At 41.3% G+C, this 19,163-nt stretch overlaps 1 protein-coding gene across 5 annotated transcripts in view; it reads right to left on the reverse strand.

The window, feature by feature from the left end:
- KIAA0930 (KIAA0930 ortholog) overlaps positions 1–19,163 on the reverse strand; it is a 155,673-nt gene that overhangs the window by 56,736 nt on the left and 79,774 nt on the right. For all 5 annotated transcript variants that reach the window (XM_005299925.5, XM_005299924.5, XM_042847444.2 and 2 more), the window contains exon 2: positions 8,363–8,511. In XM_005299925.5, coding sequence (XP_005299982.1) covers positions 8,363–8,511 — 149 coding nt within the window. The remainder of the gene's footprint in view (positions 1–8,362; positions 8,512–19,163) is intronic.

A 19,163-nucleotide genomic window follows, 5' to 3' on the forward strand; every position in this document is an offset into this window, starting at 1 on the left:
CCATACCGGGTCTCAGAGCCCAGGCTCTAGCCTACATCCAAATGTCTACACAGCAATGTTGTAGCCCTGCGGATCAAGTCCAGAGAGCTCAAGTCAGCTGATCCGTGCCAGCCCGGGTGTTTAATTGCTGTGCAGACGTACCTTGAGATTTTCAAGAGTGACTAGTGATTTTGGACCCAGGACTTTTCCCTAGCCCCATTCCCAAGTGAGCGGAGCCCCTCCATACATTCTTCTTTCTACTCCTCCACATACTCTGGGAAGTTATTTGGAGAGGAAGCTGTTCTATAGCTCAGCTAGCATAATTTACAAAAGCGAAGCCTTGGAGGACATACAGGACTGCAAAAAGGCCCTGTTTAAAGACAGCTGCATTAGTCAAAATAGTATTAGGCTCAGGAAAGCCCCTTTCCTATTGCAATCTGTTGCTCACAGAGAGGGATATTTCCATATCTTGCCTCCCAGCCTGATGGGTAAGGGGGGAGAGAGAGAGAGAGAGAGAACTTCACTGCTTTGTGCCTCTCTTTCCCCTCACACACTTTGTCTTGTCTGTCTAGACACTATTGCAATTCAAATAATAGATAAGTGAGAAGCTAGAGAGGAACATGCCCAAAAATCTGAGAGCTCTGAATGTCCAGTGACGCCTGACCAACCATGTGAGGGGGGAAAAACATCTTAGAAGATACTGACGGCACAGAAATGGTCTTTCTGACGCATAGCTTTGGCACTGAGAAAGCTGTTGTGCTTGTTGCAAAATAAGAAGTGTGTTTTAACTGCTTTGGGAAATGGAACCATTACTTCCTGCATAGGATTGAAGAGATTGTGATCGGCATGAGAAAGATGCAGAATCAATGCATTTAAGATGCTGACTAACTGCTCTTAGCTCCTGTCTTATGCCAGTATTCTGAAAACAGTAACATCTTTCATTCATTGATTCAGTCCCTCAGTGGTGTGGGTTTCAGTCTCCATAAATTTGCTAAATTGTTGTTCCTATTCTTGTACACATCTGCTAATTTAAGCATTAGCCAAGTGTGGTCAAAGGCCATGTGGTGACCAACGTATTCACATGGGTGTGTCATTGACAAAAACATTTGTCCTAGATTTTTACTCTGTTAGAACTGTTCAATAAGCAATTCCTAGTGAGTGTAAAGATCAGCATATTTTATCCCCAGAGCAGCAGGGCACACACAGACTATAGCAATGGATTGTCCATTATGAGTGCAATTCCTTAGCCTTACTGGACTCATTCATACAGGAGTGAATATCTGAAATGGCAAATGGAATGCCTAAAATTGACATAACATCGGAAATTATGCTAGAGAAGTAACTGATGCATTAGAGCAGTGAGACTCGGACTGAGGCTCAGGAGCTGCAAGTGGTTCTTTAATGTGTCTCCTGCAGCTCTTTGCAGCACATGATATTAAAACACTGTGATTTTATTATTAACCAATCTAACTTAGTAAAAACATCCTGATGGGTTAATATGTTATTAACCAATTGTAGAATACTTAGTTAGTCAGTCATCTCTCTCTCTCTCTCTATATATATATATATATAAAAATGTATTTATATATTTATTTATTTTGGGGTAATGTTGATTGCTAGTTCGGCTCCTGAACCACTGATGTCTGAGTATCACTGCATTAGAGAGAGATGGAAGAAGTGAGATTTGAATAAGTTAATAAACTACTGTATCTCAAATTATATTTGCCCGATCGGGAAATATTTAGAACATAAGAAAGGCCGTACCGGGTCAGACCAAAGGTCCATCTAGCCCAGTATCCTGTCTACCGACAGTGGCCAATGCCAGGTGCCCCAGAGGGAGTGAACCTAACAGGCAATGATCAAGTGATCTCTCTCCTGCCATCCATCTCCATCCTCTGACAGACAGAGGCTAGGGACACCATTCCTCACCCATCCTGGCTAATAGCCATTAATGGACTTAACCACCATGAATTTATCCAGTTCTCTTTTAAACTCTGTTATAGTCCTAGCCTTCACAACCTTCTCAGGTAAGGAGTTCCACAAGTTGACTGTGCGCTGCGTGAAGAAGAACTTGTTTTAAACCTGCTGCCTATTAATTTCATTTGATGACCCCTAGTTCTTGTATTATGGGAATAAGTAAATAACTTTTCCTTATCCAATTTCTCCACATCACTCATGATTTTATATACCTCTATCATATCCCCCCCTTAGTCTCCTCTTTTTTATAATGGTGACTGAATAAAAAGTGTGGAATACAAAACTGGGCTGGTAAATGGACTAGATTTAAGATTTTCTGCCCTGAGCATTTTGCTATCATTGACATTAGAGCCTTAATTATGATATTCAAAAGCTCTGATTTGGTTGCATAAATTATATATAAGACAGACAAGTTTCTGGCCTCAATAGAGACATTTTCATACCTGCAATTGTTAAGTAGTTGACACCCCATCATGTAACTCACTGATTGAGTACACTGATCTTTCTTCCGTGCATTTTGGTGCTTGAGAAGTGCACTGATGAGATTGTCGGAGAGCTCCTCTCAGCCACTTCTTTTATTGAAGCCCAGCCTAGGCGCTCTCCCCTGTCCTCCAGTGGCTCACAAGTGCCGCATTTGCAGTAATGAATAATTCATGACATTTTTTTCCCCCATCAGACGGGGAATTGGGTTTGTATTTACTTCCTTTATAACGAAATTCATCTCTGCCACAGAAGCTAGGTTTAAAATACACCGTTACCTCGATATAATGCGAATTCGGATATAACGCGGTAAAGCAGTGCTCCGGGGGGGCGGGGCTGCGCACTCTGGTGGATCAAATCAAGTTCAATATAATGCGGTTTCACCTATAACGTGGTAAGATTTTTTGGCTCCCGAGGACAGCGTTATATTGAGGTAGAAGTGTATAAGCAAGCAAATTTGTGGCCCTGTTTTCTTTTAACATCTAATATAGATAAGAATAATATGTATTTAGTAGATTCCAGTAAGATGAAATTTCAATTACATAGCTCAATCCTGCTACACTTTTATATAGTTTATATTAGGAATCCACTTAGCTGTTGCTCTTGTTTTCTTAAATTCACTTTATTTAAATTATTCAAAAATCCTACAAAGATTTTAAACATATATGGCCACAGAAACGGTAATTACATACCCATTACCCACACATATTACACATATACACCTAATATTAAACTTAAAAAGCACTAAAAATGATCAAGTTGAGTGATACTGCTTTAACCTCGATGGCCACACCCAAATTCAGTCCAACAGAGAAGGTATTTTATTGATCACTGTACAATAAAGCTATTTCGGTTACTTTCCTAACTGTGCAGGAATATAGATTCTCAAATGAGTTTTAGATATTCTTATGCTCTCTTCTGTGATGCATTCTGATGTCACAGATAAGAGACAGGCTGTCTCAAAGCTATCAAGTAGCAGAATTTTTTATCTTCACAAATTTATAGGATCAATAAAATGTCAGCAAAATAAAGCGTGAAGGTAAATGCAGGAGGAGTTTTTGCAGGTAACATATGTACATTGGAAAGCAAGATCACCATGTTTTCTAAGGCTTTGAAATTCCTTTAAGAAAGTCATAGTAAAATTCTGGCAATGCAAACAAACAATCTCTCTCTCTTTCATTTTCAGGTTTTACAATGAGAGTGATTTTGTCTAACTTAACATTCTCCTCTCCCAGGAATGCCGGCAGCTCCTACTCACAGCTATGACTACAACACAACTCAAAGACTCAGCAAAATATTAAGCATTTAGGCAGCACAGCTGTCTCTGAACTGATTCACACACACAGTGACTGTAATCCCTTCCCACATTCTAACTATGCAGAACGGTTGGTGAGTTACTGGGCAGGCAGAAATGAGACTCTTGCTACTTGTTTCTGTGACTGTGATTTTCAACCAGTTATTTGGAACTGCCAGAAGCAGGGCCAGCTCCAGGCACCAGCCCACCAAGCATGTGCTTGGGGTGGCGCCTGGAGGGGGGCGGCGCGGCGGGGCACTCCGGCCCGAGAGCAGGGCCGCGACTGGGCTCGCCGCCCTCCCCGCGGCACTCCTGCCGCCGGGGGCTCCATCCTCCCCTCGGCACTCTGGCCGCCGGGGAGAGCGGACAGCCGCGGCGGGCTCTCTGCCCTGCTCCCGGCGCTCTGGCCGCCGGGGGCTCGCCGCCGGGGAGAGCGGAGAGCCCCGGTCGGGCTCACCGCCCTCCCCCCGGCGCTCTGGCCACCGGGGAGAGCGGAGAGCCTCAGCCAGGCTCTCTGCCCTGCTCCCGGCGCTCTGGCCGCCGGGGAGAGCGGAGCCGCGGCGGGCTCGCCGCCCTCCCCCCGGCGCTCTGGCCGGTGGGGGATTGCTCGGCGCCCTCCTCCTAGGGCGGCAAAAAAGCCAGAGCCGGCCCTGGCCAGAAGTTACAACTTACACTAGATTCTTCTCTCTACAGCCCCACAGATTGCTAAAAAAACCAGACCACCATTGATTAGTAAGGTGAAGTATTTTTAAAAAAGAGTTTAAATTAACAATGATATGAAACAAAGAAATTGCCATCTCTGTTAGAGGACATCTCGGCTCCGACTGTCGGACCACACAACTCTTGGTGGGTGAAATTTTGGTGGATGAAATTTTCACAGTGAACAAGGGATTTAGACACACAACTCTTGTGAATTTCATTGGAAATTCATGTGCCTAAATCCCTTTGGCTTTAAAAATCTCAACCAACCTGTCTCCCACAACAGCCAATACTTGGTACTTGAAAGCGAGATAGTACAAAGATAGCACTCAAATTCTGGAGGCCCATTAGTTTATATTCCATGGGGCTACATTTCTCTCTACTTCTGAAGATGGAGCACCAACACTGGTAACTTTTATGCCTTCAGGAAGATTAGCTGTTTTGGCAACTAAGTTACATCTAATTGGCAGTGACTCCAACACCATTTATTATTAAAGTTTATGCTAACCAAGAGAGTACCCACACCCACGTCTTGGCACCCTTTACAAACTCAATACATACAATAAAAGTATTAGTCCTTCTCAGTCCTACCAGAGATGTGGTGTACATTCCACGTGGCAAAGAAGAATTCAAAGGCAAATGGGATAATACAATCTGGCACTGATGACATATTGCCGCTTCAGGTTTTACTTTGGTCTCTTCCTTGGTGAGTTGCCAAGAAAGCCATGCTATGATTTCCCTTAATACCCTGAGATCACAATTTCCCTACTGTCTTATACAGAAAAATCAGAGCTGTCTGTAAATGTACCAAAATGTAATTCTTTAAAAATGTCTATTGCAGGGAGCAGTGGCAGAGAGATTGTACCGTTAATGTAAACCATTATACTTCTTAAACCAAAAGCCTGATTCCATTTATACTAAGGCCTCTTTACATCACTCCTGCAGTAAAAAAAGGGGTTTTAATGTAAATGAAGAACACGTCTTAAATTTTCACTAAATTATACTGGCTGGTGTAGGACAAGGTGGGAAGTGAGGTTTTCTTTTTTTTTTTTTTTTTTTGAAGTTGACATAATGGAGTATGAACAACTGTGAGTCAGAGGGTTCCCACTTAAACTGCTAATGCTCTGTTAAATATGAAAAAGGTTTGTTCTAAGTTACCCTGATTTCTCTGGTCAGGATAGATGGGTCCTGTGATTTTGGTACACAGATTCTGGAGACTAAAGTCTTAGAAACTTAATATGATGCACTCTTGTCATAAATAAAAAAGAAAAGCTGTTACTCAAGAATCTAATTCTCTTTCCTGGCATAGAATCATAGAATTGTAGGACTAGAAGGGACCTTGAGAGGTCATCTAGTCCAGTGCTTCTCAAAGTGGTGGTCCGCGGACCGGTGCCGGTCCGTGAGCCATCGGCTGCCGGTCCGCGGCGAGTTTCCTCATAAGACCGTCAAATAGGATAATAATATGGCACCAGTCCCTGGCACATTGGGGGAAAAAAATTGCCGGTCCCCCACATCAGATAGCTTGAGAAGTCTAGTCCCCTGCACTCAAGGCAGGACTAAGTATTATCTAGATCATCCCTGAAAGGTGTTTGTCTAGTGGGCTCTTAAAAATCTCCCATGACAGATATTCCACAACGTCCCTAGGAAATTTATTCCAGTGCTTAATAGAATCAACATCCTATATTGAACACCATGAATAAGTCCCCAGGATTAGAGAAATAAGTTCTGTCCTGATATGGGCCCTATCAAGAACTTATTGTATGCGCGCGCGCACACACACACACGCGCGCGCACACACACGAAAAGAGTGGAATGGGCCTGTTTTCAAGAGTCAGTAGCTAAGGAGAGTATGCAATTTGGAGGTGGGCAGATTTAAAAGCTAGTTTAAAATGTGATTGATATTGAAAGCCCAATCTTATGTCTAGTTCTCCCTCGCCTTTACATATCCAAATAAATAGGAGGCACTTTTGCAGTCCCAGTGATGGGATGGCAATCAGGGACTGCAGATAGTTGTCTGTCTTTCACAAGATAATTGACAAAGCTGCAAAGTCAAATTAAAACCAGACCAACCATAAATCAAGATTTAAAAGTAACAGATCGATGTTTCACTTCACAAGTCAGGCTCAATAACCCCATATAAGAAGCAGTTGAAACCGCCAAGCAACACAAACCCTCATTTCAAACAGGAGCCTACAGGACAATTTTGAAAAGAACTCATAAAATATGTGACCCCACAAGACCTTCTAAAGTACTGCAATATCCCCAAGAGGAAACAGCCTAATTCTCAAAGCTTGACCCAGGCACAGTATTGAAGCATACAATGTGCCCTTTGCTCAGTGTGCCAGGCTACACACACACAAGTTCTTATTTCCTACATCAACCATTGTGGTAAGCAGTTCACTAAGGCTGAATTTGAGACAAGGACTTCTAAAAGCCTCACAGATCAGAAATATTTATGACTGCATTTATGCTTGGGGCTTCATTTAGCCGGATATAAGCAAGGGGTTATTTGATCTCCTAATCCCTATAGGAAAGACGAATAATTTCAAAAACTTTAGGAATCAGAAATTAGCTAAGTGTACGTATGTGAATGAAACTGTTCACGTGGACAAGCATTAAAAGTGATTCTTCTTTCCCATTGGGAAGAATAAAAGGTCAAAAGACCCACATTTTTACCAGGCTAAATGAAGAGACAATCTTGTGTTATGCAGGCTAGTAATACAGCTGTGGAATTTCAAGGGTTCAGGTAAGGGTCATTTATTAAAGCATCGCTTTCCTCCAGGAGCTCCAAAATACCCCGTTCTAAGTCTTCAGTGAAGACTAGTAGACATCACTTGAATCAGTAACTGTTGTTCACTTGAGATGCTGAACTTAGGGTCTCTTTTTTGTCTAGTACCTCCATTGATTGAAGACACTTTACTCCTCTTCTCCCACCCCACCCCCATCTTCAAAAATTAGAAAAAAAATCCCAAGATGCCCTCTGGCCAAAATTCTCTCTCTCAACAAATAGGTTTTGATGACTGAGGTTCTGTCTACTAGTTGCTTCTACATCGCCTCATCATCCCTTTATACGAGTTCCTAAGGTTGTGCGTAAGTTATTGCCGAGTGTCTAATGGGTGCAATATTGGATTGTCCTGGTATGTATGGATGCATGAAACCAGCACTACTTTGCTGGCTGGCTGGCTGGCTGTCTCCTTCTGCAGTAGTTAAGCTTTCATTTAAAAAATATATATGTTTCTACTCCTTATAGTTGCAAAAACGGAACCTTCTGGATGTGGACCAACACAGTGCTGTTTTCCTGAGTCTGCAGACTGACAGACACAATAGCTCCACCAGAAATGTGAGCTGCATTCCCTCATCTCATTGGGATGTTAACACTGAAGCCTACTGATACCATTATTGAAATCCACGTTGTTAACGACAATATTTCACTGCAGGCCAATTTCACATTAACATTTGTTGTGGGCGGAGCTTGATTTTTTCCAAGCCTTAATTTACAATATCCCTGCAGTACTTCAGACAAGTAAGGCACAGCAAAAGGCCAAATTCTGTGCTAAATGGGTGAAAAATATTTTCCAGGCTACAATATACAGTAGAACATAAGCGTTACAAACACCTTGGGAATGGAGGTTAGTAACTCTGAAACATTTGCAACTCTGAACAAAACATTATGGTTGTTCTTTCAAAAGTTTACAACTGAACATTAAGTTAATACAGCCTTTGAAACTGTACTATGCAGAAAAAAAATGCTGCTTTCCCTTTATTTTTGTTAGTAGTTTACATTTAATGCAGTACTGTACAGTATTTGCTTTTTTCCTTCTTCCTTTGTCTCTGCTGCTGCCTGATTGCATACTTCCAGTTCCAAATGAGCTGTGTGGTTGACTGGTCTGTTCATAACTCTGGTGTTCGTAACTCTGAATTCTGTTCACTCACCTTCTTTCCCTCTGTGCTATCGCCACTAACGTAGGATAGCTTTCGGCGGACATAGAAGAGCATATCATCCTGCCGGGGGGCCAATTTCTCCATGAAATAAGTAGAAAACATCCAAGTCCAGAACACAATGCGATCATCTTTGAAACAACCTAAGGGGAATAAAACAGGAGAATTAAGAGTTGTAGAAGACATTCTGGCACATTTGATTTTAAGCATGATCCTACGGAAGGATTAGTTGTATGGCTTAAGGTAACATGTTTAACTCTTGCGTGACACCCATGCTAGACAATATGTTTATGGCCAGGTGCTTAGCTGGTGTAAGTTGGCACAGCTCTGATGACAATACAGATAGACAACACTTCACACCAGCTGAGGATCTGGCCCTTAAAGTTTTTCTCTATTTTTTCCAGCTGCTCTGGTGGTGTCATTGGAAAAGACAGAGCCAAGGCACCAATCTAGAAGACATTAGAGAAGCACAGAAGGGAGTTAATTTCAAATGCAGCTAACACCACCATTTGCCAGAGTTTATTACTTAAATCTGTCGGCCTGCAATAGCCTTACGGTATGTTGGCAGGGGAATGTGGTAAGCACTGCAGAAAGTGAATTATTTAATTATCTTTCCTTAGCCAATTCGTATTAATGAGCCCATACCTTGAAGGCACCCTCTAATGCATCTCACATTTGGCAAGATATAAAACTGACCAACCCTTCCCCCAAAATATCCAACCGATCAAAGAGCTTAGAAGGTTTTCATGTCAAACCAAGAAGTCTAATTACGTTACATGGGGAATCAACTTTTCCTTGAGTGGGGATAAGGAGGGTGGGAAATGAAGGGTAGCAAAGTCCTCTTGAATGCAGAAACAAGAACTGCTAACGACACCAGACTTTGAAGTCTCTTGTTCCTGCTAGTTCTGATGCCACAAATGTGCCAGAGAAGGAGTCGGTGGGAGGAAAGCAGCAGCATGAGACTCAGTCTCTCAGATCTCACTGGGAGAAGGAGTCACAGCAGAGGTTGACTTACAATTTTGTGAAGCTATTTACGTAGTTAAATACAATAAAAGGGTAAAGATACTGCAAGGAGCCCCTCTGCAGCCACACAGGGGCCAGTTGCTATTGGAGTCCTTGCCTAGCCAGGTCTTGGAGCACAGAGAGGGAAACAGATGCTGCATCCTCTCATATGGTGGCTGGCAGTGAGGCAACTGTGCTTCTCCAGCACTCCTTGGAGCTACAAGAGGGCCTAGTGGGTGAGTGAACTGTGGTTCTCTACCACTTCCATCTGCCCTCAAAGGTGGCACACCGGTGATGTGCCACAGTCCAGCTTCTTAACTGCTTTGCAGTCCTCTGGACTGAAAGATGCTCTATCAAGTGTTGTTACTTGTTCATAGCAAAGAAACAAAAATACCTGAAGTGGATACTACAGTTACTTTTAATGAATAGAAACAACCACCTCTTTGTAGACTTGTATCCCACAGCTATCTTTCAATGTAGCACATTCGCCTAATAGCAATATACTGCATATATGGAATACGCAACAATTTCTGTAGAGAAGCACAAATCAATCTTATTCAGTGAGACATGACACTTATTTATGGGGATATCTGAATTAAGCTTTGAGAGAGTTTTTAGTCAATTGCAAAGAAAGGTGCCATCTCTCATAACAACAAAAAATATTTTTCTTGGACTCTGGTCACCATATTCAGGGCTTCATAAGGGACCAGTCAGTCTTTTAATCCAGAAATGTTGTTCAGCACATTTTCCGATCTCATTATATGTGCCTTTAATATTTAGAGGCGAGACCTTTCTTCCCATTTTTAATGAATGTAGCAGGCAAGGAGATTAGACTTTAAAATCTTTAACCAGAGAAATAGCTGATCGGAGAGACCTTAGATTTCATTTCCAACTAAGTCCAAGAGCAACAGTTCAAACGAAATGAAATTTCACTGCAAGACCATGCAGAGAATACATTAAACATCATCAATAAGGAAGCCACAGCATTTGTAGGAAATATCTACTGTGTATTAAATGTGATAACTATCATTAATAAAAAAGGCTGAGACAGACACAAAGAAGCCAGGATAGTCAAAACGTTTTCAGTAATTTGACACATTCTCAGCCTGGCTGCAATTGCTTTACTCATTGAGTGGTTGTATTGAAGTCACCGTAACTACTCAAGTGTGCAGAGCAACAACACTTGGCCTTGTGTAAAGTTTGTGAAACATTTAATAACAAGCAGTAATACATTAAACTTGATATTTAGCAGAGAACAGAAAACAGTACAGGCACACATCATGACCCACTAAATGTCCCACAGGAATCTGGGCTTGTTAAGTCTCTTGGCTTTTGAGTGCTTGATTTCAGAGTCTTAACAATGAATTAAATATTAAGGGGCTTTGTATTTAATTTCTCTGATGTTTTACAGAAATGAGTGAGGATGAGGAAAAGTGGAGGTGTCATGTACAGTCAGCTTAAAAAAAAAGTTCTCATGTTCATCACTTGAAAAAAACTTCCTTCAAACTTAGTTTTCCTTCATCAATTAAGTCTATATAACAAGGCAATTTATACGACTATAAAATGTCAGTCTGAACTTGTCACTTAGAAAACCCAAAGCCAACTGATTTAAACTGAACTTTACAAATTCATTCGAGTAATGTATAGGCGACTAAAAATTGGTGGCCAGGAGGGTTTAGAATGGCAATTGGAACTTGGTATACCTGTTCATGGTGATGGGCTTAGTACAAGAACCTAAAATGGAATAGAATGGGTTTTTAATTAACTGGCTATATGTACGCGTCTCCCTTTGACCTTTACTGGATGGAAGAAGAGATGTTCAACTCATATTCACATGTGTCAGAGGCCAAAAGCTACTGTGAGCTGAGGAGAGTTTTCCTTCAACTCAAGCTGTAAGAGTCTCTGTTTTTGGCGTAGGGAGATCCAGATGCTTTCTTAGAGTGCTTTCTACACAGGTCAATAAATACATGCAAGCAGATATAGGTATCTAGGTAAGCGGTCTAAATAACTAAATATACAGTGTGTTCTGGTGTGGTGTGACTCTATACAATGTTGTACTTAAGTCATCCTTGCAATATTGTTCTATCCAGTTCAGGAACCATGTTTTTGGATCACAATTCAATCTCTGTTGCAGCTATGAAATTCTGAGTTGACAACATTCAGTGCTATGTGTCATGCATGTGTTACAATAATATATAACTATTAATATATTGTACCAGAATGATGTTGAAGTAGTTATTGCAATGCACTAGTATAAATGGGAGAGGTGCAGAGAACAGACCAGGTCTGGGGATTTGCACCAGGAACTCCTCAGGGTAGAATATTTACAGAGACAGGACAAGAGGGGAAGGGAGATGAGCTTGACTTATTAAATTGATCATCCCTAACAAGAGAGGAAACTGTCAGCTTCCTTTCGTGCAGTAATGCTGCTGCAATGAAACTGGTTATCCACAGAGCCACAATGGAATGTCTCAGGAAAAACTGGTGACCCAGAAACAAGGATGTGAGGCGGTGACTTTACAACTCCACCTGAGATTTAGGGCAGATTCTCTGTCCTGACTGAGCTGTGCTCAAAGTGGGAACGGGAGGGAGAGGGATGAAGGAACGGGAGGGAGAGGGATGAAGGAATGGGAGCAGAAGTGCCTTCTCAGAGCTGCCCCGGCTCCAGTGTAATTAGGAGCAGCCTCAGGGCTGTTCTAACTTCTCTTTGGCTGCAGTGACCCCTATCGGATTGTGGCAGCCAAAAATAGCTGGAATGCAACAGAATTACAACCCCCCCCCCCATGTCAGGGGCAAGAGGGAGACTGGTGCAGAGAATTGGACTTTAAAATCTACTACAAATGCAGTGGAATTAATTGTGGGGGAGAACACATTGCTCTTAATCATTGACTTCTCTCCTTTTAAATTTTAATTTCATGCCAGAAAGTAACCAAGTTTCAAGTTCATCTGAAGCTCATTAACTCTTCAATTTATTCAACAAAAACAAAAGCAGCCTATATGGCAACCATTATTTTAGAAATCCACCGCTGATCGGTAAAACCTTGGCAAAGTCGGGGGCCTTCTATTTAGCTGCACAAAATTGCTTTTTAAATATTGTTTTGGGTAGTTCATGCTTTTGAAAGGTGTCAAGCCCAGGAGACAGAAATCCTCTTTTAAATACAGAGAATAGAGACAGCGCAGGCCTTGACTGGTCATTATCCTACCAAACTGCCACAACCTGCCCTGTAGGGGCCACCTCTAGGGGGTCAAGAGAGTGGTTCTCTCTCCAAGCCAGAGACTAATCCTGCAAGGTGCTGAGCAACTGGACTAGAAGGCACTCTGCTCCTAGGAGGATCAGGCACTTAATCATTGGCACCTATGCTAACAAGTTCACCTTGATATTGATATTGCTTTTGTGATGTAGACAAATCCAGTGGGAAGGACTGCGACCTAACTCATTTCTCACAACCATGAGACGGTAATACATTTCTATCATTCTTGTCTTTGGCTGGACTTACATCAGACTTACAGAATAAAAAGGCTGTATAAATACCATTGCCAAGCTGGAAGATAGTTAATAAAAGTACTGGAGACTTTGAAAAAAGGTATTATGGAGCTATTGCTTCTCCGATTAAAATCTCTGGCAAAACTCTCACTTTAACAGGAGCAGAATTGGGCCCTTTATTACAATGGAATTAGATCAGGGATTCAAGAGAATCAATTCCACACACAGTACAGAACACAGCATGAGAGAGCTTAGTGAGAACACTCTGCCCACTAATAGATTTTGCTTCTAAATGAACAAAATGGAATTAGGAATTCAGATTATAAATCTCAATATACCAAAAGTTAATTATATGATTATGAGACCTTTGTAATGAATACATCCTAATTACAACAATTCATTGCAATGATTCATTTGCATGGATTTTACTCTCATTAGAGTCAAGCTTTATGTCAGCTGGTATGCAGTCAATGTATCCTTTTACCTATATTCGATTTTATATCAAGTATTCATTTGAGGGAACTGGCTCCAGACCCATATAACAACAGGTTAGGAATTGTTTATAATTAATGCTTTCAAAAAGCAAAAATCACAGGCTAAAAAGAAATGTCAGAATTTTTTTTTTCTTCAAAGGAAAACAAAAAAAATGTGATTTCATATTAGGTGGATAGCTACTCTTCTGGCAGTTATCACTCACACTGTAGAGAAGAAAAATAATCTCACTCTGATCTGGTGGTTTGAGCAAAGGACTGGGAGTCAGGTCTCCCAGGCTTCATCCCCAATTCTGCCATGAGTTACTATGAACCGTGGGACATCAGACAAGTCATTTAACCAATCTGTGCCTCAATTTCATCATCTGTAAAATGGGTTTAGTAGTATGATCTTACTGAGATGCTTGAAGGTTAATTAAATTGTTTGTGAAGCTCTTCAAGATTTTACGATTTAACGCAGTCAAGACATGTAAGTGATTTTTATTACACTTCATTTTGGTTTTGAGTTAGCAAAATACTCTGCATGAGATAAACTGCTCCTTTAGCCATATATTCTCAAAATATTCAGATTTAACATAAAAAGCCAACCCTGGGCTATAGACACTCTTGGTATTAAAAGGGTACAACTAGCACAAAACCAGAATGGCACATTTGTCCCGACCGCATATCAGACATCAGCTAGTCAGCATATTAGAAACCAAAAGCACCCAGGCTTTCCTCCAAAAAGCTCACCCCAATCACTTCTGCGATCCCAAAAAGACAGACTTTGCAACAAGCCCAGAAGATCAAGAGAATCAGGATATTCCAGACCATGTGGGAAATCACCAAAATAAGAGGCCCTCATAGAGGACATCTTGCCAACAGCTTCTTCTCGGATATATCAAGGGGCGTGGACATGAACACCTCTACCAATCCTAACCATGATAATACAGCCTGGGAAGAGAAGTGCCCTCTCAGGCAGGAAGGTCCAAGCTACTTCAAAAAAAGTTATACTTTCACCAGAAATCTCTCATCCTTCTTCTGGTTGAAATTTTGGTAGAAAAGAAAGAAGGAAAGACCAGTGGCTAGTGGGTTAGCCTGGAACATGCAAGACCCATGTTCAATTCCTTCCTCTGCCAAAGATTTCTTGTGTTACCTTGGGCATATCACTTAGTCTCTAGTGCCTCCATTGCCCATCTGTAAAATGGGAATACCACCATTGCTTTACCTCACATGTGTGTTGCAAGGATAAACACATTAAAGATTATGGGGTGTGTAAATAGTACAGTAATGAGTGCTATATAAGTATCTAAGACAGATAGACCAATTTTCTTTGAAAATGAACAAAATCCATGGGCTCATCCAAGTGTAAAAATATATATCTTTCACGTTTAAAAGTATAATGCAAGATTATGTAGATTTGGAAATTATATATCTATATCTATATCTATATCTATATCTATATATGTGTGTGTGTGTGTGGCCCCTGTGATAATGAGCACCATCAACACTCACTAACTAGAGTAGATGTTGAGGGAATTCAGCACTGTGACATCAAAAGAGAGAGAGACTGAAATAACAAGCAAATATTACACTAAAGAGAGTGAGCATTAATTTTTTCCCTTGGTGCTCTGGATTTTTCTTCTATCTAATCATACCAAAGAATTGAAAGAAATACTGAACTTATTACAGGGGCCTCCAATACTGAGAGAGAAAGATACTGAATAAATGATCAGAACACGAGACAGGTTTTCCTGTGCTGCAGATCCGGACTCCAGTATTCGACTTTTCATGGATGTTCCACTGACGTACATGGAAGATCCATACAGGAAGGGAAAACAGAATATTATTAAAGATCTGAGAGGATAACTTTGCTTAAATTAGACCAAGTGGTTTTCAACCAGTTGGTCACGTTGGTCAATTAAGGGGGTCATGAGGCACTGAAAATTTTATTACAATCTAAAGCAAAGAAAATCTCGCTCCCCCACTCTCCTCACACCTTTACCCTTCAAGGTCAAGTATTCTCTGTCAAAATAAACCTATATAACTGATCATTGATACTTTTTTTTTTTCCCTCTTACTTTTACAGCAAATGGAAAGGGGTCCCAAAACGTTTCGATTTTGAAGAAGGGTCGCCAACACAAAAGGGTTAAAACACACTGAGTTAGGGTAAGCAATTAACTCTGCAACAGTTGCACCACGTACACCTGATTGCCAATAGATGGAAATTGATTTTCCTGTATTTGTCACCTTTCTAAACATGACTCCATTTTTACAGCTGTCTGAATTCAATATATTCTCGCTAGACTCAATTTGCAGTTTTCAGTACACACCTTAAATGTAATCGCTCTTTGATTTGAAATAGCATGTGAGCCTGTGGCCCATTATCACTGTGGCCATTAAGATCAACTACAAGTGGTGTCCTTCCTATAGAAAGGGAAAGGGGAAGGATAAGGGCATCATTTCCTTCCAGAATAGATAACCTCTGCTGCTAAGCACTGTAAATGCTGCTGTGATCTAACATTTCCAAACAAGACTAAGGCTTCTAAGGGCTCATCTACACAATGGGGTAATGCACTATGAGCGATGGGGGGAGTGGGGGAATGATTACTAGTGCACACTAATGTACTGCACATTAATTGGTCCAGGTAGACCCTGCTGGTGCACACCAAAGATTCCCTAGTGTGCTTTAATGTGGTGCTGTTTATATGTTAAAGTGCGCCAGGAAACCTTTGGTGCGCACCAGCAGGGTCTACACAAACCCATTGATGCCCAGTACATTAGTGCACTTTAAAAGTCAGACTACAGTTGAGTGCATTACCCCATCATGTAGACAAACCCTAAGAAACTTTTGAGATCATCTTCAGGTGATCACTTCAGAGTAATATTCATAAAATTTAAAAGTGACATCAAAATCAGTGGGGAAAAAAGCTTCAGTTGTGCAGAACTAAATGGTATCTGAAAGGAAACTAAATCCTGGAAACAAGCACCCTTACCTATGCCCACTGCTAATTTCTCTCCTATGTAACACAGCTCCAAGTGAAGTTTGTTCACCTTTATAACAATCACACCCATCTTTTGTATTTGAGAGTCTCCTATCACCAATCACAGGCCTACCCACTCATCTCCCAAAATAATGGTAGTGATATTGCTTAAAAGAAAAAAAAAACATGAAAACCCAAGATTCAACTGAGACGACTCATGTCAAGACCACTGAACAGCCACACATAGATACAACTTTTGGTTATTGTCACCGGCCTGCACTAGATTTGTATGAGACTTATAGAAACAGTGATTCACTGGAATCAATGAAAGAGAACCATGGCAATACTGTGACCCCCACCCCACAATAGCCAGATTTGAGAGGGGAGACCGGATTTCATGGTCCGTGACATGTTTTTCACAGCCGTGAATTTGGTAGGGCCCTAAATATCAGACAGCTGAAAAAAGGCCTCAGTAACACTAAATATTCTGTGAAAACAAAAAGTAAATTGTACAGTAATTAAAGAAATTTTAGCAAGAAAGTTAACAGATTTAACTCAAGTCTCATGCATGATACTCCATAAACACCACTGTCCCCCCCCACCCCCCGGCGCGGCCCCCGCGGCGCGGCTCAGGTCGTCCCCCCCCCCCCCCCCGGGGGCGGCCCCCGCGGCGCTGCTCGGGTCGTTCCCCCGCGGCGTGGCTCCGGGTCGGACCCAAGCCCGGCAACCCCGGCCGGAGCGCGGCTTGATTCCTGGGGGCGGGGCTTGCAGCAAGCCCCGCCCCCAGGAATCGGGCCCCGCTCTTGCTAAAGCCGGCCCTGACCCAAGGTTAGACTCCTGGCTTGTGCATCTGCAAATCCAGTGAAATCAAAACTAATGAAATCCGCTTGAGCTATACGTGTTCTGCCTCTCTTAAAAAAAACCAAACACTTTGGTTTATGCACCTAAAGCCTATTTTGTTACCTAACATTAGGACAGCCAAGTTGGCAGACTCAGGAGCCTTATTCAGATTTCAATTGATATTGTTTTTCAAATAACTAGATTCCAAAGCCAGAAAGGACCACTTGATCATCTAGTCTGACCTCCTGTGTAACACAGGCCATAAAACTTCCCCAGAATAATTCCTAGAGCAGATCTTTTAGAAAAACATCCAATCTTGATTTAAAAATTGTCAGTGATGGAGAATCCACCATGTCCCTTGCTAAATTGTTACAATGGTTAAATTACACTCGCTGTTAAAAATTTATACCTTATTTGCAGTCTTTGCCGCTGTAAGGTCTCTAATGTAGGCATAGCCTAAATCATAAATAATTCTTGATTTCAGTGGTTTTACGTATGGCCAAGATAATGGAGCAGTTGATAAGGTGACTCATGAATGTGCAAGCCTCAAGAGAGATACAGTAATATAGCATATTAAATATAGGAACATAGGAATTGACAGATTAGATCAGACCCAAGGTCCAGCTAATTCAGTATCCTGTCTCCAACAGTTGCCAGAACCAGAGGCCTCAGAGGAAGGTGTAAGAACCACACAATAGGCAGATGAAGGGAAATATGACCCTGAGAATCTCATTTTAATATTTAATTGAAGGAGATTGTCTTAAAATTCAGAAGCATGTGGTATTTTTTAATACTTTCCCAAGCTCTTCCTTAACATTATCTGTTATAACTCCAGTCAGTATGGTAATCCATATAATTATCCAGTCCCTCTCTGAATCTTGCTAAGGTCTCAGCCCCAACGAAACAGTATCTAGTTTCCTTTTTCTTTATTTTTAAAGATTGTATTTTTTAGAGTCAATAAAAAGGTAGAGCTACTGTTGCTAAAAGGGTGAAGGAGAGAGGGAAATGTTACACATTTCAAAGTTCTTACATCTCCAGCTTTGGAAAAACATTATAAAACAACAGGAGCATTAATATGTTCCTAAAGAACATTTTACTGGGGTAAATCTGAAAACAACCATACTGTCATGGGCGTGGATTAGCAATACCAAATACTGTGAGCCATTTGGATACTTTTACCAGGTGGCAAGTTTACAATTTCCAATGGGACTGTTGCAAACCAAAAAACAAAAACACCAGCCAACAAATTTAGAAAACAGCAAAAATACTCTCAAACCATATATGCTGGGGATAACCCTCCGCATGCTGACAGGAGCTGTCCAAGCACATAAAGGCAGCATCTTGTAGCCTGCTCAACACGCTCAGTAAAGCACTATATTTACAGACAAGGAGTAACATTTTCAAAATGCTTAAGTGATTTAGGAGCCTAAGTCTCATTGCAAGTCAATGGCATTAGGCTCCTGAATGCCTTAAGCCTCTTTTGAAAATGGGATTCCAACATTTTTGAAAATGTTATCCAAGATACTTCTCTCACCCCTCCCCACGCCATAGCCTTTATTTCAGAACTCCTGATTAACAGAGATCAAACACCCCTTTTCTCCTCAGGGAATAGGGCTGACCTCATAATGCCAAAATAACTAACTACCTGAAGGACAAACCCTAATATCAATTGATGTCAATACTAGAATTAAAAACTGTCTTTTTTTTTTTTCCAGGATTCAGTGCACACAAGTTCTTTAACCTTTTTGTTTTGCTGCGATCCCCTGAATTCATAGTTGTGTCATGGTTAATATTACAACTTCCATTGACTCCGGTCAATGTTTCGTAGTGAGGGCCTCATTCTGGTCGGTTAAGGTCAGATCAATGCCCTTCGGCATTTATGAAGTACATCCATCAATTTAAACAAGGGAAACAGCAGCCCAATAGGAGCGGGAGGGGGTTGGGGACAGGGGAGGACTGTTTTCATTTTAAAGAATGGGGAAAATCCCTCTACAAATCACTCTCTGATATTGTCA

Source organism: Chrysemys picta, chromosome 1 (assembly GCF_011386835.1).
Source record: "Chrysemys picta bellii isolate R12L10 chromosome 1, ASM1138683v2, whole genome shotgun sequence".
NCBI classification, from domain to species: Eukaryota; Metazoa; Chordata; order Testudines; family Emydidae; genus Chrysemys; species Chrysemys picta.